Here is a 26079-nt window from a genome sequence, read left to right on the forward strand (position 1 = left end):
TCTAGAGGGAGAAGATGATACTTTTCTCATGATATTAGCAACATACTCTGTGACATACTTTATTTAATATATTCTTTATTGAAAACTATAAAATTATGAATAAGATTCATTAAATATGAGAGACCTATACACTTTTATAATTTCTAACAAATAAAAAATTTAGAAAGTCTTAGATTCTGTATGTTTATCTTTTTCTCACATACCACCCAGTTAAGTGTTTTGGGCTGCTTGGAGGACTGAAGAAATGCTACAATCTGAGCAATAATTGTGGTTAGATATCTTTGGTAAATATAATATAATACAAGTTTTTCTGTTTTATACATTTTAAAAATAGATCAGAATATGACATTGGATTAAAATTTAATACATTCTTGTTAATATTAAAAAAGATTAAAGCTGTTTGAGATGCTGCTTTACCTAGTAATATAACTAAAATAATGGATATATGTGATAGGTAACTCCCATCTCATGAACTATTAGTATTGAGTTAGACCTATATCAATAAGTAATATGACTAAAATAGTGTACATAAGTGAGAGATAATTCTTACTAACTCTTTACTTCATGATCTAACTTTTGAAGTTAGGTTGGACCGTGACCCAAATTCTAAGAAAACCAAAAAAAAAAAAAAATGCAAAACATTTAATTTTGTTCTGTCTGGAAACCAAATGCTACCTAAGTCTACAACATCTATATCTTCACGTATCACAATAGCTCAGCCAAATATGCTTTAAGAAAAATGACAGGAATGATCTATATAAACACAGAACAAATCACTTCTCGAAGCTAACAGCAAATTTAGAACACTTCAGAAAACTTCCGTGTCCAAATTGCATAAAATGAAATATAATGTTCATACATGGTGTCAAATGACTCAGATGAATTGTTTATGATTAAAATGGACTACAAAACATCAAATTTATTAGCCGATTGATCATTAATTCCACATATTTATTAAATTGCATGGAATTAGCAGATGATATTTTTGTGTTGTCCCTTGTTCTTGCATATTTGGTGAGTGATAAACGCTCTGGAAGTTTGTAAAGGATTAAACCATTCCAGGTATCATTCTATAACAGTTACAAGGTAAGATGTTTATCTATCATTGGACGGGATTGTTGCCATCTAATGTTAAAAGCACCTTATATAGATCAGGACGCCTATCACGGAATACCCCCCAACAATGCCTCGTTGATTTGATCTTGTCCAGATCAAACTGAGCAATAAGAACAGCTTCCTCTTTATCATCAGCAACTGAAACAATTTCTCCTGTAGGTCCTGTATATTGATAGAGAAGACAAAAATATAAACAGATAAGTTATGCCTGCAGCTAAACTTTCCAAGTGTTAGAAGAAATGAAGAAAAAAAAATCGATTAAGAAAAAGAAGAGGAGAAGGGAAGGGAGGGCAGGGGGTGGGGGGGAATGCTACAAAGCAAGAAAATATTGGTTTTGGGTTGAGATGAATGTGGAAAAAGCATGTCATCTTTTAAAAGAAGGGTTTTCCCACACTGGTCAAACTAGTGAGGTGTGCTTCTGTGCTGAAAAGAAAACAGTTCACAAAAATTACCTGCTATGAAGGAGTTTCCGTAAAATGTTATCTCAGTTTTTCCATGTTCAGTCTCTATTATCTCCTTTCCTATCCTATTTGAAGCCACAAGAGGTACCTGCATTTTCCAAAATTATTTGATCAAATATGTTGGAAAGTTTAAACATAAATGTTTACACAAGTGGTTAAACCCTTCATATTTATATAAAAAAAAATGATCATACAGTAAATTTCCTTTTCTCTAATACAAACTTTAGCATAGTATATCTTGGATTATTTTAGCCAACAACTAATGCTGAAGGAGTTCTAGATTAGGAAATAGAAACAACTGTGAGCATGACACATACACATATAAGAAAGAGATAGCAAGATATGCACCTTATAGATACACATTATAAATGAAAATATGTGGATGGGTAACTATTAGCTTGCGTACAAAACCTACCAAATTGGCCCCAGCATGTCCTTGCATTACTCGTTTCCAGTGGTCACGAGAGTCAATGCTTCCATCATGAGGTTCAGACCCAATAGCAGTAGGATAAAATAGAATCTCAGCACCTTGAAGCACCATTGCTCGGGCTGCCTCAGGAAACCACTGATCCCAGCAAATAGCTGACATGAAAATTAATTAAAATAGTAAAAAAGATAATTCTTCAGTTTCCTATCTGGGAGAAAGATGAAAAATGCAGCTTCCAAAATGTGTTTGGTTGCTTTAGCGAAGCAAAAATCAAAATTGGGAAAATGTTTTTTGATAGATTCAACATTTTTCTTTTCTGATTGTCTAACAATCTTGATACAGCCACACTAAATGAAGTTTTGAGTACAGGCAAAAAGAACAGAATGCAGTTATAGTAATTATAAGTTCTTACCAACTCCAATCTTTGCAAATTTAGTCTGGAAAACCTGTTCAGCAAAAGCCTCAATGTTACACTATGTTCACCAATCATTAAAAAAAACCCATAAAACCAAGGTTATTCCAACCAGTGAATATCAATTATGGCTATCTTAAGCACCTACCTTAAATCCAGTGTCACCTGGATTAAAATAGAACTTTTCCTCGTAACCTGTAGGGGAGATTGTTTGATGAGTTAGGATGTAGACATACTAAATGACATATAAATGTCCTGAATATTGCATACCTGGTCCATCTGGAATATGGGACTTTCTATAAATCCCAAGATCAGTTCCATCAGAATCAATTATGGCTATTGAATTATAATGTGCATTGTTTGCCTCCTCAAAGAAGCTAACTGGTATGACTACACCTAACTCTTTTGCAAGTTTCTGCATTCTGCATCATGAACATTGAAACAAGAATAAGATTCATTACAGGATGATGCACATAAAAGACTAAGCCAATATTTGTTCCTCTGCCCCTTAAAACACCATAATACGGTTCCAGTTCATTGAGTGGCATGCAAGCAGTGACTAAGAAGCAGATTACAGAAGCTACTTTTTCAATTATTTTACCTGAGGATTGTGGGATGGTCCTTATGTGGCTTAGCTCTTTGAAAGAAATCCACTCTTTGTGCCTGACAGAAGTAATAACCTTCAAAGAGCTCCTGAAATTATTCAAACATCATTAATATGATCCAAACACGCAACCAATCAGGGTTTTCCATCTGAATTAACGAGTCCAGTAAAATTACTATCTCTACAATGATGGGATAACTAGATAAGGAATCTGTATTTTTCTGAATGAACATCAAAAGTCATAAAAATCCCATTTGTCAGCCAGTAGTTTTAAAGATAAATAAAATTCCAGCAAAAACATTCTGTCAGTGCCAGCAATTACAGTCAAGAATCATCAGCATTATTAAGAAATCAATGCCAGATTGCCAAATATTTAGTGTAAGCAAGCAGTGCATATTAGATTAATAAATAATGCAGAAGTAGAAATGTAATTTACCCAAATGTATTCCAAATTCCATTTTACACAAGCATATTGCAGAAGAGCAATTCTGCTTCCTGTCTAACAGATTCTCTCATAGTCTCACTAGATTTTTCATCTAGCATATCATAGTTTGACTCAAGTCAAAGTCCTTGACCGTAACCAGTTAAGATTTGTAATATTGTACTATTCATGGTAAAAAATAGTTATATAAAAGAAATACCATCACAAAAATGGTTTTATGCAACCTACTTAGTGAATTATAAATCATGGGAAGTCGTCTTAAAGTAAATTGGTAACCTAACCAGATTTATGCTTCTAACCTACAACCTCAATATTTGCATTGCTATATTGGAGGTTTCACCTCCTCATTTTCCTTAAAACAAGATTGCTTTTAGTTAAAGTAGTTGATCAAATAATCATATGGTTTTGAATCCCAATGAATGAAAAATACACATAAAATCCATTTATGCGCATATCCTACTTGATGTTAACCTTATCAAGCAATAAAAGAAGTCAACAAAAGATTGTATGGAATTAGATATTCTATAATTGATATGTAACACAAGTAGGAAGCATTGTCAGGGAAGGCCGTCCCAGGTTTTAAATATGCACACCTGAATCAGAATGATGTTCGCACCCTGTTTATGTGCAGCTCTAATTAGCCTGCACAAGAGCCAAAAAAGCATCACATAACATGCATAGAAATTTCATTTCTGCCACTGATTAGTCTACAAATTATATTATATACTTAAACAATAATCAGGGAAGAAAAACTGAAGCTCAAAAAGTTTCAGTTAGAAGCAGAAACAAAATCCAGAGGACAATTGAATTAGAGAGCCTGCTTGATTCCCTTCTAAATATGGACATCATGGTCTCATAGAAATGGGGTTGTTTTCAAAAATCAGAATGTGGATGTGGAATCAATCATAGATTTGTCAAAGGTAAGAGTGTGGGCTTGGCTACAAGCCAAGGTGCCAACGTTCAAGGTTCCTTTTGTAGAATGGCATTCAAATCTGTCAGAGTGTTTAAATCTCCTAAAGAAATTATATATAGTGCAGTGAGAAATGAGTCTGAGGTCTGTCATTAGACTTTGTTCTATAGCAACTGATTTGCTGTAAAAATTTGTTCCATTGTAACGTTTCCTCTGAATGTGGGCCATAATCAGTGCAAGCAAGAGCTAAAAATGAAACCTTTTAACCTGGGCAGCTCATAAACTAGTGACCCTCATCACCAAGTTCAGGATTCAGAACATGAAATTGGGTTGCAAGGGTGAACAATCCGAAATGAATTGAAATTGAAAGTGGGTAAATAAGGAAATAGGTGAAATTGTTACGGTGTTACCTCTCGGCGGTGGCGATATTAGTTGAGACATCATCGGTGCATGCAAACTGCAAAGCAGACACCACCACGGTTCTACCCTTCTCCATCTACAGAAACAACGTAATAAAGCTCAAGTTTTGGGAATATGAGATTATTGTTTCCTTGTTGCCTCGTGGGAAAACACTGCACTGCACACAATAGAATTATATTCCGCCAACTTTTTAGACTCCTACATAAGTGTAAATTAAAGAATAAATAGACATTCTATTCTCCTTTGCATATTATTCTTGTTGAAATGTTAAAAATAGTTCTTATCTTTACATAAGTGTTGTAAAATAGTCATTGTTGCTAAATTTTCAAGTAATGTCGTTAGTGAGATGTATTGTTAACAATTTAGTGCCACGTAGACTTAAATAACTATCAATTCTTTTCAATGGGTTGAAGAAGAAAACCATGTTTCTAATAATTCTTATGTCACAAGAGCATCAATGTTAGTGGCTAATTTGAAACTACAAATTAAAGCTTGGTAGGAGAAAATAAGAAATTTAACAAACCTTGTGTTGTTAGGTTTTTCATTTTTAATTATAATGTTAGTTTTAGGGGATGTATTTTAAGTAAAATTTGTAATAGCATCTTTTGATATTGTAATTGTTGTTTTGCTAAAGAATGTGTAGTAGGAAGAAATTTGTTGTCACGGTCAGTTACCCATTTCAATTAAATATAATTTGTTGTTGAAATTTATAGTTTAATCAATTCACCTAAACCGAGTTCAATTAAATATAATTTTTATTTATTTAATAAAATTTGTTGTTGTATAGCCAGTTGAATTAAATATAATTTTATTTTTATTTATTAAATAAAATTTCTTGTTGTATAGCTTGTTAAAGTTATTGAAGTAGCAAATGTATGAGAAATTTTGAAAAACCAATCACGAAAAAAAATCACTAAACCAAGTGGTCCTAGTCTAGCTCCAAAATAGTGTGTAAATTATAAAAGAAAGAGAATAAACAAATATTAAATCATGTGATTATTTTTCAAAGTCTAGAAGCTATAAAGTTTAACAGTGGTCCTAGTCCAGAGAACTGCTAGCAAATATCATTTGACACTTCCTAAACCAGAGAACCAACATGACTCAGCCATAATTTCATTTCACATACCAAAGCATGATAGTTACAAGCAATTGTTTAGCAAGGCAAGCTTTCACACCATAAACCAAAATAGATAAGTGAAGCTTTCATATACAAGTATCGTAATGTTTACATTGTTCAAGCTTTCAAAATATCCAACTACTGAATCATAATAAGTGAAGCTTTCATATACAAGTACCATAATATTTACATCATTCAAGCTTTCAAAATATTCAACTACTAAATCCTAATAACAAAATAAAATTAGTGATATACAACTACACATCCTAATAACAAAATAAAACAAAAAATGGGTCTTCAGTTTTCTTCATTTTTTATACTGCATCATCCTTATCAGCAACCTTCCTTTGTTTGGGTCTTGTTATGTTTAGCTTATTCTTTGCTACTAGTGGAACAATAGTTGCAAGGACCTACATGCAAATGCCACACATGAATAACACTTGTAATATATAAAAATAGAGTGCTGCAAAAAATTAGGTTGAGATAAAAATACTTTGTTGTGACAAATATTTACCATGAACTTCATGTCACTATCTTGTGACAAATTAAGCTGAGATAAATTAATCTCCACCGGACCTTCTTGAACATGAGCAGCAGCTTCTTCAGCCTCATTCAAAGCTTGCTCATCTTGAGCTAGTAGGTCGTCATCCTCATTTGAAGTTGGTGGTGCAACATATTTCTTTGGCCTAATAGGAACTCCAATATTTTTGCAGCTTCTGATGTTATGATGGGTTTGGCCACACCTTCCACATGTAAAGTCATGCAATTTCCTATTTAGCCTATGTCTTATGACATTGTCTTCATCTATAGATCTCCTTCTATTTTTCTTAGGCCTTCCTCTTTGTACCTTTTTATGTGGTGGAATGGGTTGTGCATGTTGTACCTGCGCCCAATATTGTGGTCCTTGGGCTGGTTCAATAAAATGGTGATATATCTTATTATAAGCCTCTATTGACAGCCACTCATGACACATGTCCTCAGGCTTTCCTCCTTTGTGACTTATTGTTGTAATGGCATGTCGGCATGGCATCCCTACATCAAAGTTGTAAAATCAACACACACATGTAGGTTACGAATGAAAAACAAAATTGTACAGAACACAACCTGTTAGTTGCCAAACTCTACAAGTGATGTCCATTAAGCTAAATTGACCTCAACCTTTTTCCCTCACATGTGGACCTCATATCTGACGCCCATGTTATCACCACACCAAATTGGAGTCCATTGATTAGGAAAATGAATCTCTTTTTCTAGTCTTTTGTACTGAATTAGACATAATGGTCCAGGGTTTCCAAAAAGTTTAACCTTATGGGCAGCCATCTTCTCATGATGTAACATCTAATTTCTTCAAGCATGGTGAGAATAGGCTTGCACCTATACTGCAGAATCTTGGAATTGAATACCTCACATGTGTTGTTGCATATGTTGTCCACATTGGGTATTGTACTGAAATGGGCTTTTGTCCATGCTTCCTTCGGCCATTTATTCAAGTACTCCCAAGCTTGGCAGTTGATTGTCTTCAAATGGGTCATATGGCCTTCAAACTCAGCAACAGTAGTGGGTCTTTCCCATTGCCACATAATTCCTTTAAGTTCCTTGCTTTTCCATTGCTTTGTAAAAATTTTCCAAAGATGCAAGACACAAAATCTATGAGGTGCACCAGGCATGACTTCCTGTAAAGTTGGAATAAGTACCTGAAAAAATGTAGTAGTGTAGTAAATACTTCTTGACTAGTCCCTAACTTATGTCATTAACTTTAATTAAATACCTAACTTATGATAATAATTACAAATCACACCATGTCATACCTTTTGCATGTCTGACATGAAATCCCACCCATTCTGTACGTAATCCCCAAGATCTTCATGTAACAAAGTTAAAAACCTTTTCTAATTGTCTTTGTTCTCCATGTCCACCACAGCATAAGCAATAACAAAGATGTGGTTATTGCCATCAACCCCAACAGCAGAGAGCAAGTTTCCTCCAAATGCACTCTTTAGGAAATATCCATCTAGACCTATGAATAGTCTACATCCAGCAACAAACCCCTTCCTACAGCCAACAAGACAAATATATAGCCTCTGAAATTGTGGTGGACCTTCTGGACTTGGCACTGTGTTGATCTTAACTATTGATCCAAGATTGCTCCTCAACAACTCATGTGCATAATCAAATACTTTGTCATATTGTTTCCTCTCACTCCCTTCCACTAGTTGCTTTGCTTCTTTCATGACTCTCCACATCTTTGTAACTTCAATGTGAACTCCCAACTCTTGCTTGAAATAATCCAAAGCTTAAGCACATTTAAGGGTTGGCTGGATTCTGAGTTTGGCCTCAAGTTTGTTGACCACCCACTCTCTATTTGCTTGTTTGTTGTTCATTTCTCTGCAGAAATTATGCCCATGCTTAACTAACTTGATTTGAAAAGTTTCTGAGTTCATTCTTTGCACAGTAGATCTCACAATCACAACATGCCTTCTTGCATTTTGCTCTAGCCCTCTATTTATCATTCTTCTTCCACCTGAACTCCCTTCCCATGAATATGCTATACTCCCTCAAGGCAGATTTAAATTCAACCAGAGTACCAAACTCCATCCCTAATTCCAACTTTTGTTCACCAACTCGACTACTTTCATTATATTGAGGATAAACTTTGTCAACATCCTCATCTTCATCATCACTACTAATGAGGTTTTTGAGCTCCTCTGAATGATAACCATTTGTTTCAACTTCAACTTCATCTTCCTTCCTCGTACAAGAGAAATATGTAAATCACTCATCATTATCATCTTCATTATTAGGATTACCAACCTTTTCCTCCTCACCACCACCAACATCTTTCTGCTCACCAACAACATCTCTCTCTTCACCACCACCAACATCTCTCTGCTCACCAGCACCAGCGTTCACATTAATACCTTTCTCTCCACCACCAACATTTGCATCAATGGTGATCAAGTACAAATAAATTATATTAATTAATTATAAACATTAAATTCCAAAATTATTCAAAATTATGGTAACCATGTTGGATCAAGTACAGATGAATTAAAACTTACCTTCCTCATGGCCAACAACAGGTACATCATCTAAATCATCCTCATTCTCAACAGCTTCTAGAATTGGATGACATTCCAAGTACAACATTTGTAGGACTTCTTCTAAAATTGGATCTACTTCATGATGAAAATAAACTTTTATCTCATTCTCATTTTCCAAAGCATCCCTCACTAAGTATAATATATCTCCATCTGTTGTACAACTCCTTAACCCATGATTAAAATCTAAGTCCTTATCAATCAACCAAAAACAATCTCCTATATTGTTATATTTCTTACAAGCTTTCACCAGATCACATAGGATAAATGTGTTCATGCAATCTGCAGATATATCCTCCCAAACATCCAATTCTCCGCCTATATATTCAACTTTTCCATCACCGGCACGTGGAGTGAATCTTCCTCCATGATGCAATATTAAAGTTATATTGTCATTCATTCTACACAATCAGAAACCACAAACATTGTCATATATTAGGAAATAAAAAACCTAATTCAAACATAGGCACATCACACAACAAAATGCAAAGTCATCTATAAAAACAAAGCATCATAAATCAAAATAATAAAGGACCATAAACCTCACTGCAAAGCACGAAGACAATGCAAATGAAAACCCTTCAATGTATAAAACCCCAAATGAATCCATGAAAAGAATGCAAACGAGAATGAACGCAAAACAACCACGAACCTGACTACCAAGCACGAAGACTCATAATCACCGACAAAGGGAATGCAGTCGAGGAAAAAGCAAAGTGCGAACAATTAAAAAACCCTACAAATCGCAGTAAGACAGTGAAACCCCGTTGTGGGGGAAGATGCGTTTACTTCATTTTTGAATGCTTTTTAACCTAACTTTTCCTAATTTTTCAATTCAATCCTCGCCACATGAGATTGTTGACATGGACTCAAACTTCTCACATGGTTTGCTTACATGGACTAAGGTTTGCCACATAGACATTTGACTAACAAAGGAAATTAGATTCTAACAACAGGGATTTATTTGTATAACGAATGTAAAAATAAGGATTATTTTTAACATTGCAATAAGCTAGGGACTAATATGCAAAAGGGCTACAAAGTCAGGGACTAAAATACCTATTTACTCGTAAATTAAATAAGCTTCGTATAGCTGTGAATAAGATTCGAGGCTTTTTTTAAAATAATAAAATAAAAGATAAGTTTGTTTAAATTTAAAATAAAATAAAAAACTTAAAATAAATATATTTTATATAAATATTTTTTAAGGAGTAGATAGGGTTGTTTTAAAAAAAAGTAAAAAACTTATTATTTTAAGTAAAAATAATTTAGATAAACACATGACAAAATTATTTATTTTATTTTAAAACAATTATTTTAAAAAAATAAACTTAAACAAACTAACTCACTCATAATAATTATAACTTTTAATAAAGATAAGTACTTTTTTAGATATACATATTTTTTTATTTTAAATTATCTTTCAATATATATAATTATTTTCATTTCTCTTATAAACATTTAAAATATAACTACTGTCACTACTTTATTCAATAACTTTTCTTTTTATTTTAAAAAATATAAATAAAGACATATAGTGTCTCTTTTTCAACAAATAATAATAATAATAATAATAATAATAATAATAATAATAATAATAATAATAATAATAATAATAATAATAACTTGTTAAAACCGTGCCTTGATTTTTTTAATTAAAAATATAAAAATGATTAAGAGATACATAAATAACTTCTGTCAAAAAGAAAAGAAAAAAAATACAAATAACTGATTGAATTTTTTTTTTATAACAACTATTGTGATTGAAAAGTTATTTTAAAATAGAACAAAATCGTCTAAAAAATAGGTACACGAAATAGGAATATTTTCTTAATTATTAGTGTAAATAGTAATAATAATAATAATAATAATAATAATTCTTCAACTCAACAGCTAGAAATTTCCAAAAACTGCATCATGTATGATACAAAGATATATATGCTCAGCCATTTCCAGATCAATGATCATTGGCACGTAGGACAATCAATGAGCTAAAGGCAAGGGTTTCCATTAGGCTGATATCTGCTCATGCTACCCAACAAGTACTTCCTTAGTCTCTCCCTTATCAGTTTGTTATTTTACTTATGTATTAGATATTATCTAGTTCATCAGTTTGTTACTTCCCTTATCGGTTTGTAATCTACAGCTATATAAGTCCTATCACCGTGTGCTAGACTTGATGATCTCAATACTAATAAGTTCCATTACTATTCTATAACGACCACCTATTCATAAACAAGAAGGTTTAATACACCACTAGATCCCGAGAATTTCTAATCAAGTCTCTAAATTGAAAAAAAAAATTGTAAATAAGTCATTGATCTTTTAAACCCCGTAAAATGTTATTTTTCTGTGGTTTCAAGCCGCCATAAACTAACTCTAAGGATCCAATTACACAAATAGTAGAAGATCAAGGATTCATTTACAGTTTTTTTTATATAAAAAAAAGTTTAGGAACCTTATTAAAAATTTCCAAAAAATTGAGAAACCTACTTATTTATTAAATCTAAACAAAACACTATAAAGATATGCTTCACATCTGGTTGGCTTTGTGCTAGAGAGCAGCCTTCTCATTTCATTGACTTTTACAAGTTATAATCCTACACTAGATTTTGTCTGGGACATTTATTCAGATTTTGTTTCAAGTTACTGGCAATAAAGCATAAAAGAGAATAAAAAACTTGACCGAAGCATCTATGTTAAGCTCAAATGAAATCATTTTTAAGTTAATGGTAATGCCTTCCTTTTAGTAGGGTCAATTTGTAAGTATTAGTTGCTCCAAATGAGCTAATACGCGAAACCTGTTATCCAGCTGGATCTGATGTTTACAAAGCTCATTCTTGTTATCATTTTGGTGGTCTGCAAAATTTAATAACTTAAAAAGCTAAAACGAAGTAGAATATGCTCTCTTTGCATAAAAAGAATAATTTGCTTTTAATTCCACCGAAATGCCAATGGTGTCATGAACTTAGAGTCCTAAGTCCTTTTGTTTTATTTTGTTGTTCCTCTTAATGATGAAAGTGAAGATTGGAGGATGTATGGAAGACAGTTTAAAAATATTGACATTTGACAATATATCTAGACAGTATTAAGTCTTCATGCATTACCGATTTTTGGGTTGTTATCCTTCCCTGCTTCTTCGTTCCTAAGTATGATCTAGATCATTTTACAACTTCATACAATGTTATACTGCTCAAGCATATCACTTATAGTATGTATGACTATTGATCAATGTGCTTGATCATATCACTTATAGTATCTATGACTAAATAACATTACTCTAACTCATTTAACAAGTTCAACAAAAGCAAAATTAAAACTAACTTTTGTTGTTATGTGGTTGGACTTTGGCATGAAGAGCTACTCATGCAAACTTTCTTGTCGCCTACGTCTCTAACAATTCTCAGTCTCTTTGATGCCCTCAACTAGCTAAATGACAGAAACAAACAGCTGCAGACTGCAATAAAACTTGCTTCGAAATCTCCACACTTGTTATAATACAAGCAGCCAGCATACAGTGTAGAGATCCCTATAAATAGATTATGAAATTCAAAGCACATCATCTTCAAACCACATTGATATCTAATTAAGTTTTCCTATTGCCTCAAACTTTCAGCCTCATAGATAATTACAATCATGTCTCCCCCCATCTTTAAAGTACTCACATTGATCATATCTGTTTTTGCCATCATGCAAATATCAACAGCTGGTGACCCAGATATTCTTACTGACTTCATAGTCCCCCCCAACACCATACCTGATGGCAACTTCTTCACCTTCACTGGCTTCCGTGTCATTTTTTCACCCAACAACACTGTCTCAGATTTCAAAGTGTTGAAGGCAACCAAGGTAGAATTTCCAGCCCTTGATGGACAAAGTGTCTCATATGCAATCCTTGAGTTCCCAGGTGGCAGCATCAACCCACCACACACACACCCTCGTTCTGCAGAGTTACTCTTCACCGTTGAGGGTTCCCTTCAAGTGGGGTTTGTGGACACAACCAACAAGCTCTTCACTCAAACACTACAAACCGGAGACCTCTTTGTGTTTCCAAAGGGTCTCGTGCACTTCCAACACAATGCGGATCCTCAGAAGCCAGCACTCGCTATATCTGCCTTTGGAAGTGCCAGTGCTGGGACTGTGTCAATTCCTAGCACTCTCTTTAACACCACCATTGATGACAATGTATTGGCTCTGGCCTTCAAGACTGATGTTGCCACCATTCAAACTCTGAAGAAAGGCTTTGCTCCTAAAGCATGATGATAATGGATAATGGATATTGCCACTAATTGCCGCCTTTAGGTTCCATATTGTATCACTTTGTTTGCTTTGTTACACAGGCTTCCAATTACCCCTGCTAGTGTTATGCTGTTCAACAATAAGTAGTTCTACAAAAGGGCATAAGATGCGAAATGCTTGATCTAATTGTTGTAATTGTTATCAATTGAAATACAATAAATAACTTTCTGGTATTACCAATTTCAAACGAGTATTAGAGTTTTAGTGTTGTCAATTTTCTGACATAATTTCAAGACTGATGCTGCCACTTGCCACCATTCAAACTCTGAAGAAAAGCTTTGCACCTAAAGCATGATAATGCACCTTTAGCTTCTATGTTTGTGATATTTTTGCCTGCTTTATTACATAGACTTTTTCATATAAAATAAGCTAATTACTACGAGTTTTTTTTAAATAACTTTTTATATACCAGAAGAAAATAGGGATTTCGTACCTCTTTATATTTTTTAAAAATAAAAGAGAAATGATAGGTGTTAAATAAAAAATAGAACGTATAGTTTTTTTAGAGGAAAATAGAACGTATAGTTTTTTTTGTTTATCCTCTTGGGATGTTCTTAATATTATGGGAGTTTGCCTTTTTAGGACTTACAATACTTTACTATATTTTTTGGCATAAGCATTAGGACAATTTTATAGGACTTATTTATAATTTCCTTAAAATACGAAAATAAAACTACATTTTTCTAAAGTTGAATAAAATAAAATCATGATGAATTTAAAATTAAATAGAATCTTACTACCTGTAGATTACACTGGCCTCGTATTTCCACGTTGATCCCTTATTTACTTGCCACGCCCAACAATACCCAATAAGAAGATTCCATTCAACAATAATAAGAATTTTGCTACCCAAAAAAGTTCATAGCCATTATTATTAACATATTTCCTCTACCTTTCTTTCTCCTTCAAAAATTCACCTCACCTTTTCTTTTCCCTATTAGCTCCGAACCCGAACCTGTAAAATGGATCTACTCGACCCGAACCGTTTCCGCAACCGCAAGCAACCCACCCTCTCCTCGCGGGAACGCTTCCTCGGCGTCCCATCCCACGCGCCGCGACTCGAAAACCCTTCCTCCGACGACGTCGTTTTCTCCAACAACGACGACCTAATCGAAGACGACGTCGTTTTCTCCAACAACGTTGACTCCACCGAACCCTCTTCTTCCTCTTCTCCAATCCCTAATCACCACAACCACAACCACAATAGCCACCACAAAGGCTTTGCATACGGTCCCTCCGACGCGTCGTTCGGCATCCTCGCCGCGCTGCCGGAGAACGACCACGCTTCTCCGAACGGTTCGCACTTCTTCCACCACAAACCCTCCGTCTCTGTCTCCGTCTCGCTCTCCTCGTCCTCCTCCTCCTCCTCCGCGCGCCTCATTCCGGCGATTCCGAAGCCCCCGCCGGACCGCACTCCCTCCTCCTCCCTCAAGTTCCACCAGTCCGCGCCGGTGAACGTGCCGCTTATGCCGATGAGAAGACACCACCACCGCGAGTTCGACGATGACGACGGTAACGAGGACGCGGCGGAGGAGGAGATGCTGCCGCCGCACGAGATTGTGGCGCGGAATTCCGCTCAGTCGCCGATGCTGGCTTATTCGGTTCTTGAAGGAGTAGGGAGAACGCTAAAGGGGAGAGACTTGCGTCAGGTTCGCAATGCGGTTTGGCGCCAAACAGGTTTTCTCGATTGATTGAACTATGAAGAAACGCTTTTGGATTTTCGGTTTTGCGGTTTCATTCTTTTAGATATGTTCGTTTTCCTTTTAGGAAGTGCTAAAGCCCTAAAGCCTCAATTGATTGTAAAATTGAAGAGTTGGTCAATAATGGCTTAGTGCTTTATTGTTGGTTAATTGGTGTTTGATTGCTGTATATCTTATGCAATAATTTATTTTTGTGGTCCATAATGAGCTCTATTGGAAGATGTTTTGCTGTTTGCTGATGGCTTTTTGAGGTTTGTGTGAATCATCTGTCTCTTATTTTCGGGATGCATTTTTGTTTAGACCACATTGATTGCAGAGTCCTGTTGAAGCTATGTAGTGTTTGGTAAAAGTCAAGTCATTGAAAACGAAACTAACGTAAAAGAAGAATTGCTCCTTCAGGCATTGGAACTGGGCAAGGTAGGTTGCTCAGTCTTGGGTGTTTGGTGATCCAAACTGAGATTTGTCAGCAGTCAGCACCCTAATTATCTGCAGTGATTGTTTCAAAACAATTTTGAACTTTTCTTTGTTGTAGAAGTAGGATGCAATGGTTTTTTATGGTCTTTGTTTTGGTCTAGTGGATTGAGGAATTATGAACTTATGATAATTATACATTGTTTGTGGTTTTTGGGTCTATAGTCTGAGAGACTAGAAGGGTAGGGAGTGGCAATGAACCTAGGCCTTTGGGACCAATGTTGTTACATAGCCGCTATGGCCCCACCATGGCGGAATGGTGTGGTGGTGGATTGCCAACCACCATAGGCAATTTGTGAAGGAAGACCTGCTATGGCGGCGCCATAAGATGCAATGGCATGTTTATATGGCAGAATTTCGGCCTTCCACCATCCGCCATCAATCAACACTGTTTGAGACTTGGGTATTCATTTTGTGCATGTTAGGAATGGCAAAGGATGGAACTGAAGATGAGTAAAACTATTGAGTCAATTTCTTCCCTAAGCATGCAGCAACCTTACTCCTTCAGTTCTCTTCTATATATGTTGTTTTTTTATATCTTGTATGATGGTTCCGCTAATATTGATAATTCATCCTTTAACAAATAAGAATTAAGATTAATTGTCATGGTTTCTTTTGTACCCTCAAATATGCCACCTTTAGTACTTCTTTAATCTGAATAATTGACGAGTTTGATTAACTTGTACTATTTGTGAAACGTATAACACACATACCCAATCTCTTTAAGTTATCTGTAGCATCTTCTTCCAGTCAACTTATTTTAGCTTTTATTGAGTACTACTAATTATTTCCATATATGTATTCCATTTCAGCGTTCCCATCTTCTGGTATATTTGTTGTTTGATGGTCATCGCACAACACAAGTAGTTTTTGAGATAGAACAGGCCGTTTGATAGGTAGTAGGTATAAGCCTAATTGGGCTACCTAGTTGTTCAAAGTTGCATTGACGGGGTTTGGTCAAATTGATAGATGTTTTGACTTCTGGTGACATGGTGTTGTAGTTGTAGGTAGGACTAGTTATCCCTTGTTTTTCTAAATAACAAATATTTAGACTTTCGTCCTGTGCTTCATCTTTTGTTTTGTTTTGTTCTTTGACCATTTCTAAAATTAACTTCAAATACATGATTTTGTGGTGTCCGGTCCTTCATATTTTGGCAAATCAAATGCATTCCAAGGATCTTTGGCTTTCGTTTGATAATTTCTGAAATACATATGCAGATAATGTTTTAATCCAGCCATATGTTTGTGTGATGAAAAATACTTGATTAGCCACCCTGCTGTCTTGTGTTCTGCTTTCTTCAATTTTCTTTCTTCTTATCTGTCTGTTTTTTGTTTAAAAACTTTCAAGGTTTCTGTACAACTCTCCCTCACAGCGGGTTTCTTTTTTGGTGGGGATGGGGTGGAGATAATGTATATGAAGTAATATACACAGCATAGCAATTCGATGATACGTGGGTAGCTATAGCTTAGAGTAAGATTCATAATTTTTTTTAGGAAACGATTATTTCAAGTTATTTAATTTCATTAGGGGGATAACATTCTTGGGGATAGTATGCTTGGGTATTTAAAAAGAAAGTGGTTGGTTAACCATTAAAATTCATGGGAATATTCTTATATTCTCGAGAATAATTAAAATACGTGTTTGGTTCACATTATATACTTTTTTAGAAACGCATGTTATAATCATCAAAATGCCTCTATTTTGTAAAAAATATTAGTTTTAATTTGATTTTTTTTCCTTTTGCATATTAAAAAACCAATCAAGATATTGGCATGAAATGCATTTTTAAGTTATATATATATATATATATATATATCCTCATTCCTTTCCTTTGTTCTGCTCAAATCTAACTGTGTAATATTTCATTAAAATGGATCACCTGAGATAAACTGTTCTCCACTTTCTCTCAAACCAATTTGAACACAGAATTTCACTTCAAATCTGCAATCATTGCGGTAGAGTCTGCAATTTGGGATTTTCCTCTGAACTTTTCTCCCAAACTGAGTTGAACACATAGCAAGATTCTTTTCGAGTTGCAATCGTTGCACACTAAATTGGCCAATATTTTGGGGAAAAAAAACTCGTAAATATTAATTGTTTAGGCTTTTTCAATGATTAAGCTGGTAAAAATATAAGATTTCTTTAGGTGGGTGGTGGTGTGTTGCTTATAAAAATCTCACTAAATATTCACGGTGTAGCAATTCTTCATTGCGTTGCTTATAAAAATGTAGAGGTTCTCTTTAGTCTTTTTGCTCTGTACCCATGAAAATAATCCAACGCCATCAGCAGCAAGGTTCTCAAAGCCGTCGACGCTCAATTCAACACCAACCAGCTCTTCACCGATCCGTCCCAGTCCTCCGTCTTAGTCTGCAACTGCCTCGTTTGCGATGAGTAGCTATTACTCACCGTAATGCTCTTGTGCCACTGCCTCGCCGTCGCACCTGAACACCATGTTCATGAAGTACGGTCTCAGCCCACCATTGCTAAAAATATAACAACTAAAGGTATTGCTCAAAAGAGAGTTTGATTTGGATACGTTAGTTGATTAATTTGATACATAAATCATCAATTTGAGGGAAGTAAACGACCATGCATTCCGCCGAGGAGCACTGTCGAAGAGACAAAAGTAAGAAGCATTGGTGTTTCGGAGGATGGGAAGAGGAAGAGGAAGAGGAAGCGTCAAAGCGTGAAGGAGTAAACCTCTCGGAGCAGGAAAAATCTCTCATGACAACTTAAGTGAATTGATAAGAACCCTCGGATTTAAAGGAAATATAGGGTCAGGAAACAGGATTTAGAGTAACTTTAAAGAGCTATTCATGGAATAAGTGGATTTTTTCTCTCAATATATCTATAGAGAGTTTAATATGACATCAAAATGCATAAAAATTGGTTTAGTATGTTATGAAAACATATAATGTCGAGTGGCTAGCTGGTGGAGTGACATAAAATAAGATCCCCAACACGTGAAAAGAAAGGTAAAAACAATACCGTTAAAAAATAGTTTTTCAATCACATTCTTTAGGCAATTAATTTATAAAAAAGCATTTTGAGGTTCTGTATTATATAATATTAAGGATAAATTCTAAAATAAACATAGCAATATGAGCAGCTCATATAATTCTGGCGGTACCAGTTAATAGCAATTGAAATATAAAATTGAAGTATGAGTACCTCCAGGAGCAATTCAACTTTACCATAACGAAACCCTTTCAAATAATTTTTTGTTAGTCCAACGTCATTCAGCACAAATCATTTTCTACAAAACAGTTATGAAACATTGTGGCACATACTAGTTAACAAATGCTTTTTTCTTTTAATGCTGAAATGCTTATTTATTTTAAAAAGAGGAACCTGAAATGATGTTAGAGCATCTCTAGTGACAGATTATTTCACTGTTCTTACTAAATACGAGCTCACCTTCTACAGACCATCCGTTGGAGTGCGACACTGGATCACCAGGTCAAACGAATGATTCTTCCCCAAGAATGGGTTTGTCGAGAATTAAATATTTTTCTTCAAAAAAAGCACCAGATTAGAGAAGAAGAATTATGGTTGCATAGGTCTGGAATTAAAAAATAAAAAAAATAAATCACATGAAGAACAAAGAACAAACTAAACCCAGAATTAACAAACACAATCAAAACTCAAAAATCAATGATACAGTGAATGAAAATCAAAAACTTAAAATCTATGCTTGTTCTTCGAGGTGTGATCTTTACCATCGAACCTCTGGTCAAGATCGTGGGCGAGCTTGAAGACGCATGCGGCGCATGATGCTTCAATCGCCTTCCCTCTTTTTCCTTTTGCAGAACAACGTTAATTTTTTTATTTTTTTTTATTGACACAAGGGACAATTATGAAGGATTTGGAAGAACTAATCGTAAAAATAGCATTTTCTTCATCCAAATTTTCTTGGCACAAAAAAAACTCACTCAGTAAAAAAAAGTTGCAAAGTAACTATCATCATAGTTTTAAAACTCAAACGGGACTGGTCAATTTGATCGATTCATTGAGAAACTAACTATTACTTGGGTTGGTCAACTAAATGGATCAAATATGCAATCGAATCAATCAAAACCGGTAAATTTAGCTCTGAATCGTTCAAAACCGGTAAATTTATATCTGAATTGTTCAAAACCAGTAAAGACTTGATACTGGTTCATCGATTTTAACATCTCAATTTTTATTACTCTTAGTTGTCATTCATTTTCTGACTTACACAATCCTAGTCCTAAGTCTAGTATGCTACCCTTTCATATGGGGTATTTGTCAGTGTCTCTCCTTTTCTCAAAACGTGAATGACAACCTTAAGAAAATTTCTTCACATCATTGACACTCATATGTTGACCTACACGTTAAATGCTTTGTAACTAAAAGTTAAATGCATTTAAAATTCAAGTGGTAAACTTATAAATAAATAAAACTTAAAGTTATTAAAACATTACCCACATAATCCAATGACGTATTTTCTCAATCGAGTCAATGATTGATTAGATTTTCAAAGACTATTATTTATTTATAATAGTAACCCTCCCACACATTGTTACCTTGTCACTATATCACAACATGTGTATAGAAATTTCAAAAACACACAAACCCATATTTGAAACAATTCATAACCAAAATGAAAATTTGAAAAATAAGTTCACTAGAGCAAATTCAGATCAATGGAGTACACTAAAACTAGAAGGGACTGGATTGTAGAAACCACATGGATCCTCCATTAAAGGCAAGTATTTAATGCAGTTCTACAATCAGGAGTTAAATTTGAGATCACCCATTAAATTTAAACAACTCACACAATATAATTCACATGCTCGGTAAGTAATTTTACATAAAAGTAGAAAAAATGTATTTAACAAACAAGTGAGTGTAAATAGCAAAGCCTATTTGAAGAGCAGTTATCAAAATCGGACCGACCAGTCGAATTGGACCAGTTTTACTTTGGGAGTTGCTACGTGCACCCAGCATTATTGCTGGGGCACCCAGCAAACAGTGAAGTGGCGAAACTGCCCTTCAGCAATTATTCTTCCGGAAGAAGGTTCTTCCGGAAAAGTTCCGGAAATAATTTTTCCGGAAACTTTCCGGAAGAATAATTTGTGTCTTCCAGAAGTACTCACAGAGAACTTCCGGAAGAACGTCATCCGGAATGTTTCCGGAAGAAGGTTCTTCCGGAAGAATTCCATTGTCTTCCGGAAGAAGCTTCTTCCGGAAGTTAGTTTTTTTTTTTAACGAATATTTTATTTTGTAATAATTTACTTTTAATTGCATAAACTAATTTATAAAATAATTAATACTATTATGCATAAATAATTAAATAATAAAATAATTAATATTAATATGCATAAATAATTAAATAATTAGTGAACGTAATTATGACTAATATTTATAATTTGTTTTTTACGCGCATGTCAAATATTAATTTAAACCATAAAAATTAATTAATTCCTAAACGTGATTATTGTTTTATAACAAAATGAAGAAAAAAGAATTTTTATTTTATAATAATAAGTAAAAATAAAATAATATTTAATGCGTATGTAATGACGATTTTGCCCTTGTGTAAATTTCTTTAAATTAACGTCTTCAGGCTGTGTTTTACTGCGCTTTCTTTGTTTCTTCTTCCGTTTGCTTTGTTTGTTTTTTCCGTTTGCTGTTGTTTCGGTGGTGGTCCCTTCAGCAGTCTGTTGGTGGTCCCGTGAAGTGAAGTATTTGAAGATTTGGTGGTCCCATGTTCCGTATTTGAAGTTTTATTAGTGGCTGTTGTTCCTATTTTGTCGGAGGTACGCGTTTATTTCGTTTTCCGGTTAGTTTTTAGAGAAGAAAAACAGTAAAAAGTGTATCCGGAAGAAATTTTAGGCACAGAAGGAGGAAGGTCCGGAATGACCACTTCCGGAAGAAGGTCTTCCGGAAATTACGAAGGCCAATTCCGGAAGAAGTGCTTCCGGAAACTACTTCCGGAATTGACCTTCACCACTTCCGGAAGACCTTCTTCCGTAATGTTAAATTATTAGTAATTTTTTTTAATTTCTGTTTTATAATATATATATATATATATATATATATATATATATATATATATATATATATATTTCTGTTAGTTAATAATGAATTATTGGTTTAATTAGGTATAATGATATATATTGTGGATTATAATTTTTTTGTTTTATAATGGTATATATATATATATTTCTGTTTTATAATTTTTTTTTATTTCTATTTTATATATGTTGTGGATTATTGATTTAATTAGGTATAATGGTATAATATTAAATGATTTAGGTAACTTAAATGTATAATGGTACAAAAATGTTTTATTAGTTGTTTATTATAGTGATAAGTTTAGTTTAAGTAAATAATGTAGTTATAAATTTAGAATATAGTGATAATTTTAATATAGTCGTGTATGATGCATATGTCCTATTAATATGTTTGTTATTTAAGGTGTAGTAAATTTTTGGATGTGGTTATATGATAATTTGAATGTACTTGTGTATGATGCATATGTCCTTAAGATGGACGAAGATCAATGGAGGTATGACTTTGCGATGTCACAAGAAGTTCATATGGATTATGATTATGATAATCAAGAAGAATGTGGAGTGAATGAACCACATGTCGATTGTTCAAATGCTTTTAATACATCTCAGGTAATCATAGATAATTTGAGTCATTGGTTGAATTGATAGTTTGTATGAAAATTAATGTGTTAGGGTTGCGTTGTAGGTATTCGCTACTCGAGATGATGTTTTGCAATGGGCTCGAACAGTTGCCCATGAAAATGGATTTGTTGCAGTGATTATGAGATCTGACACAGAGACCGGTAGCAGAGGAAGAAGTTCATTTGTGTTAATTGGGTGTGAAAGGAGTGGTACGTACAAGTGTAGAAATAAAGAATTCGTTAGAAAAGACACCGGGAGTAGGAAATGTGGTTGTCCCTTCAGGCTTCGTGGGAAACCAGTGCGTGGAGGGGAAGGTTGGATGGTGAAGTTGATCTGTGGGATTCATAATCATGAATTGGCGAAGTCCTTAGTTGGACATCCATACGCCGGGCGATTGACTAAGGAAGAAAAGAAAATTATTGCTGATATGACAAAGTCGATGGTGAAACCGAAAAATATCTTGCTAACGTTGAAGGAACACAATGCCGACAGTTACACCACGATAAAGCAAATTTACAATGCAAGAAGTGCATATCGTTCTTCAATAAGAGGAGCTGATACCGAAATACAGCATCTGATGAAGCTTCTCGAACGTGATCAATACATTCATTGGCATAGATTGAAGGATGAAGTTGTGGTGCGTGATCTGTTTTGGTGTCACCCAGATGCAGTAAAGTTATGCAATGCATGTCATCTGGTATTTTTTATAGACAGTACCTACAAAACAAACAGGTACAGACTCCCACTACTTGACTTTGTTGGAGTGACACCAACGGCGATGACATTCTCTGCTGGGTTTGCATATCTGGAGGCTGAGCGTGTTAACAATATTATATGGGCTTTGGAACGATTTCGAGGCCTATTTTTAAGACACGATCGCCTCCCTCTTGTTATTGTCACTGACAGAGACCTAGCACTGATGAATGCAGTGAAAACTGTGTTTCCCGAGTCTACTAATTTGTTGTGCAGGTTTCATATCGATAAGAATGTGAAGGCGAAGTGCAAATCTTTAATCGGGGAAAAAAATGCGTGGGACTATGTAATGGATAACTGGGGTACTTTGGTTGATTGTCCGTCCGAATACGAGTTCCATGAGTCATATCAGAAGTTTCAAGTTGCTTGTTCGCCTTGGCCGATGTTCGTTGACTATGTTAACGACACATGTATTATCCCCCACAAGGAAAAATTTATTACAGCATGGACGAATAAGGTCATGCACCTAGGCAACACAACAACAAACAGGTATTAACAACTGATTTTATTTGTTAGTAACGATTAATATTAAATGGTATTTAATTGTTGTATATTTTCATGTTTGTTGTGTATTTTAAATGTAGGGTTGAATCAGCTCATTGGGCTCTCAAAAGAGTACTACAAAATAGCGTTGGAGACCTATGTAGTGTTTGGGATGCCATGAACAACATGATCACGCTGCAACACGTCGAAATTAAAGCATCCTTTGAAACCAGTACGCATGTGGTTGGCCATGTATATAAAAAAACCTTATACAAGAGGCTTCTTGGGATGGTTTCGAGGGATGCTTTAAATCAGATTGCTTCTGAGATTGACCGTCTACGTTATCTCGACAACAATCTCTCTTCTTGTGGTTGTGTGATGAGAAGTACGCACGGGCTTCCTTGTGCATGTGAGCTTTCTAGGTATACTGCTACCAGCATCCCATTGGAGTCAGTCCATCTTTTTTGGAGGAGACTTTGCTTTTCAGACCAAGGGTTATGTGAGACGGAAGTCACCATCAAGGAAGAAATAGAGGTCATATCTAAAAGGTTTGATGAACTTGATGTGGCTGGCAAAGTAAATCTGAAGAGTAAACTTCGAGAAATCGCATACCCTGATCATAACTCTATGTGCCCTCCTCCATCAAAGGTGAACACTAAAGGTGCACCGAAGAAACCGATGAAAAGAAGTCAAACATCCACAAAGCGTGATCCGTCTTACTGGGAGTATGTTGATGCTTTTCATTCTGTTCAAAGCAGCAACTCTCCAGTGAAACGAAGTGCATCATGTTCTCAACCGCGTCAGCCAACAAGGATCATCCCGATGTTGGATCAATTTGCGTCATTCTTTCAAGGTTTCATTCGTGACGTTGTGGATGTGAAAGCGGACGGTAACTGTGGATATCAGTCCATTGGCGCTTTATTAGGTATGGGGGAAGATTCGTGGCCGTTAGTGCGTAATGAATTGCTTAAAGAACTTGGCAAGTGGTCACATGAGTACATGAACCTCTTCGATGGGACAGAGAGATTTGAACAATTAAAGTTGTCCCTACTTGTTGATGGATTTTCAAAGGTATGTTTTTAGGTTAATTTTTTTTAATAACAATGTTTAAATTACTTACATGTGTATGTTTGGTTCATTCAGGTTAGTGTGGACAAGTGGATGGATATAACAGACATGGGATATGTGATTGCTTCACGGTATAACGTAATCCTTGTATCGTTGTCCCAACAACAAAGCATGACATTTTTCCCTCTTAGAAGTCAACCACCACCTGACTCTTCTGGCCACCGCATCATATGTGTCGGTCACGTGTTTGGAAATCATTTTGTTCAGGTACATTGAACATAGTTAGTGTAACAATTATGCAATGACTTCGCTGGTTCGTTTGGCACGGTCAGCGCATGATATAATGTTTGTTCATGTACAACAGGTTTATTTGAAAGACCATTATCCGTTGCCGCCCCCAGCGCTGTTGTGGTCAACCCATTGTTATTCTCAGGCAAAGCAATGGGCAATTCCATATATTAGTAGAATGCAGGAATACACAAGCTTGATGTCATTCAAAACACACTATGTAGACCTAAATGAAGACTAAACATTCATTGTTTATTTATTTGTATTCATTATGCGATATAATTCGTTGTAACCCGTCACTAACCAATTAATATTATCAACTACTCGTTTGGTTAAGCAAGGAAATTGTTGGTCCAACAAAAATCATTTACGCGTGCAGCATACATCATTGTCATAATTGACAACACATAATGACATGCATGCGTATTACAGTTTGAGCGTGACAACACATTGGTTGACTTCAGTACACATTTTGAAACTAGCAGTCGCTCGACAACACATTGGTTGACTTGACTACACATTAGCGACAACACATTGGCTGACTTGACTACACATTTACGCGTGTCTATTTTTTTGTAAACAAAGTTAAACAAAGGCTCGGTCACAACCATCTATATATATGGCAGACTAGGCTACTAAATCACACATTATTTTGCTTTCAAATAATCTCCCAACTAATACACAAACTATGATATTTGTAGGAGAAACTAGCAGTCAGACGATTGTCAACTCAAGGTTGGCTTTCATTTATCCAAATGGATCGATTATTCACAATGATACTGGGGTTTACTTCCAAACTTCAACTTATGAAACGAGACTATTTTTTTTGGATTCTTTGACGTCCAAACAAAACTTACGATTGTCAACTCAAGGTTGGCTTTGTTTTGACGTGTTAGTTGACGGAACCATGGAACGGGACTATTTTTTTTGGATTCTTTGACGTCCAAACATGAGAAATGGCCGTCCTCCGTTGTCTCAGGGGACTGCCACACCCACGCAAAAAAATCCCAAACATGGGTACTTGAACATGGAAAAAATATTCATTTATATAATTCTTACAAACAAAACTCATGATTCTAAAAACTTATGTTTTTTATGTAATTCTTACAAACATGGAAAAAGGGTTCATTTATGTAATTCTTACAAACATGGGTACTTGAACATGGAAAAAAGGTTCACTTATGAATTATTAATCATTTTAAAAACTTTTATTTTTTATGTAATTCTGACAAACAAAACTCATGATTCTAGGTTCCTTTTTTTTAAAAATAAATTTAAAACAACCGTAAACTTCGCTTAAGGACCACAAACAATCGGAATAACAAACTATATTATAAAATAATAAAC

The 26079-nt window shown here is 34.9% G+C and overlaps 3 protein-coding genes across 4 annotated transcripts; 2 read left to right on the top strand and 1 right to left on the bottom strand.

The window, feature by feature from the left end:
* Positions 1–787: 787 nt before the first annotated feature.
* On the bottom strand, positions 788–4990 carry LOC100812549 (N-carbamoylputrescine amidase). Its single transcript, XM_003540203.5, has 9 exons — positions 4783–4990; positions 4056–4104; positions 3018–3109; positions 2687–2838; positions 2565–2611; positions 2417–2450; positions 1993–2159; positions 1569–1665; positions 788–1278 (listed from the first exon to the last, which is right to left on the bottom strand). Exons 1-9 carry the CDS (start codon positions 4866–4868, stop codon positions 1103–1105), a joined length of 900 nt encoding a protein of 299 aa, XP_003540251.1. The 5' UTR covers positions 4869–4990; the 3' UTR covers positions 788–1102.
* Positions 4991–12396: 7406 nt separating this feature from the next.
* On the top strand, positions 12397–13286 carry LOC100777072 (germin-like protein). Its single transcript, XM_003539424.5, has one exon. It carries the CDS (start codon positions 12644–12646, stop codon positions 13265–13267), a length of 624 nt encoding a protein of 207 aa, XP_003539472.1. The 5' UTR covers positions 12397–12643; the 3' UTR covers positions 13268–13286.
* Positions 13287–14148: 862 nt separating this feature from the next.
* On the top strand, positions 14149–16538 carry LOC100778127 (uncharacterized). Of its 2 annotated transcripts, none has more exons than XM_003539426.5 (2): positions 14149–14983; positions 16290–16538. In XM_003539426.5, exons 1-2 carry the CDS (start codon positions 14269–14271, stop codon positions 16319–16321), a joined length of 747 nt encoding a protein of 248 aa, XP_003539474.2. In that variant the 5' UTR covers positions 14149–14268; the 3' UTR covers positions 16322–16538. The 2 variants fall into 2 exon arrangements, 1 of the variants encoding a protein (XP_003539474.2); XR_005887624.1 differs by having other exon boundaries at positions 14150–15257.
* Positions 16539–26079: the final 9541 nt, after the last annotated feature.

This window comes from Glycine max, chromosome 12 (assembly GCF_000004515.6).
Source record: "Glycine max cultivar Williams 82 chromosome 12, Glycine_max_v4.0, whole genome shotgun sequence".
In the NCBI taxonomy this organism is placed as follows: domain Eukaryota; kingdom Viridiplantae; phylum Streptophyta; class Magnoliopsida; order Fabales; family Fabaceae; genus Glycine; species Glycine max.

What these genes read in the sequence shown, in the direction of transcription:
- LOC100812549 (XM_003540203.5), bottom strand. Translation starts at nt 4,868, where the DNA reads ATGGAGAAGGGTAGAACCGTGGTGGTGTCTGCTTTGCAGTTTGCATGC. An exon ending in GACCATCCCACAATCCTCAG is followed by an intron (nt 2,839 to 3,017) that starts GTAAAATAATTG and finishes TTCATGATGCAG; the next exon opens with AATGCAGAAACTTGCAAAAG. An exon ending in CCATATTCCAGATGGACCAG is followed by an intron (nt 2,612 to 2,686) that starts GTATGCAATATT and finishes TCTCCCCTACAG; the next exon opens with GTTACGAGGAAAAGTTCTAT.
- LOC100777072 (XM_003539424.5), top strand. Translation starts at nt 12,644, where the DNA reads ATGTCTCCCCCCATCTTTAAAGTACTCACATTGATCATATCTGTTTTT.
- LOC100778127 (XM_003539426.5), top strand. Translation starts at nt 14,269, where the DNA reads ATGGATCTACTCGACCCGAACCGTTTCCGCAACCGCAAGCAACCCACC. An exon ending in TGCGGTTTGGCGCCAAACAG is followed by an intron (nt 14,984 to 16,289) that starts GTTTTCTCGATT and finishes ATTCCATTTCAG; the next exon opens with CGTTCCCATCTTCTGGTATA.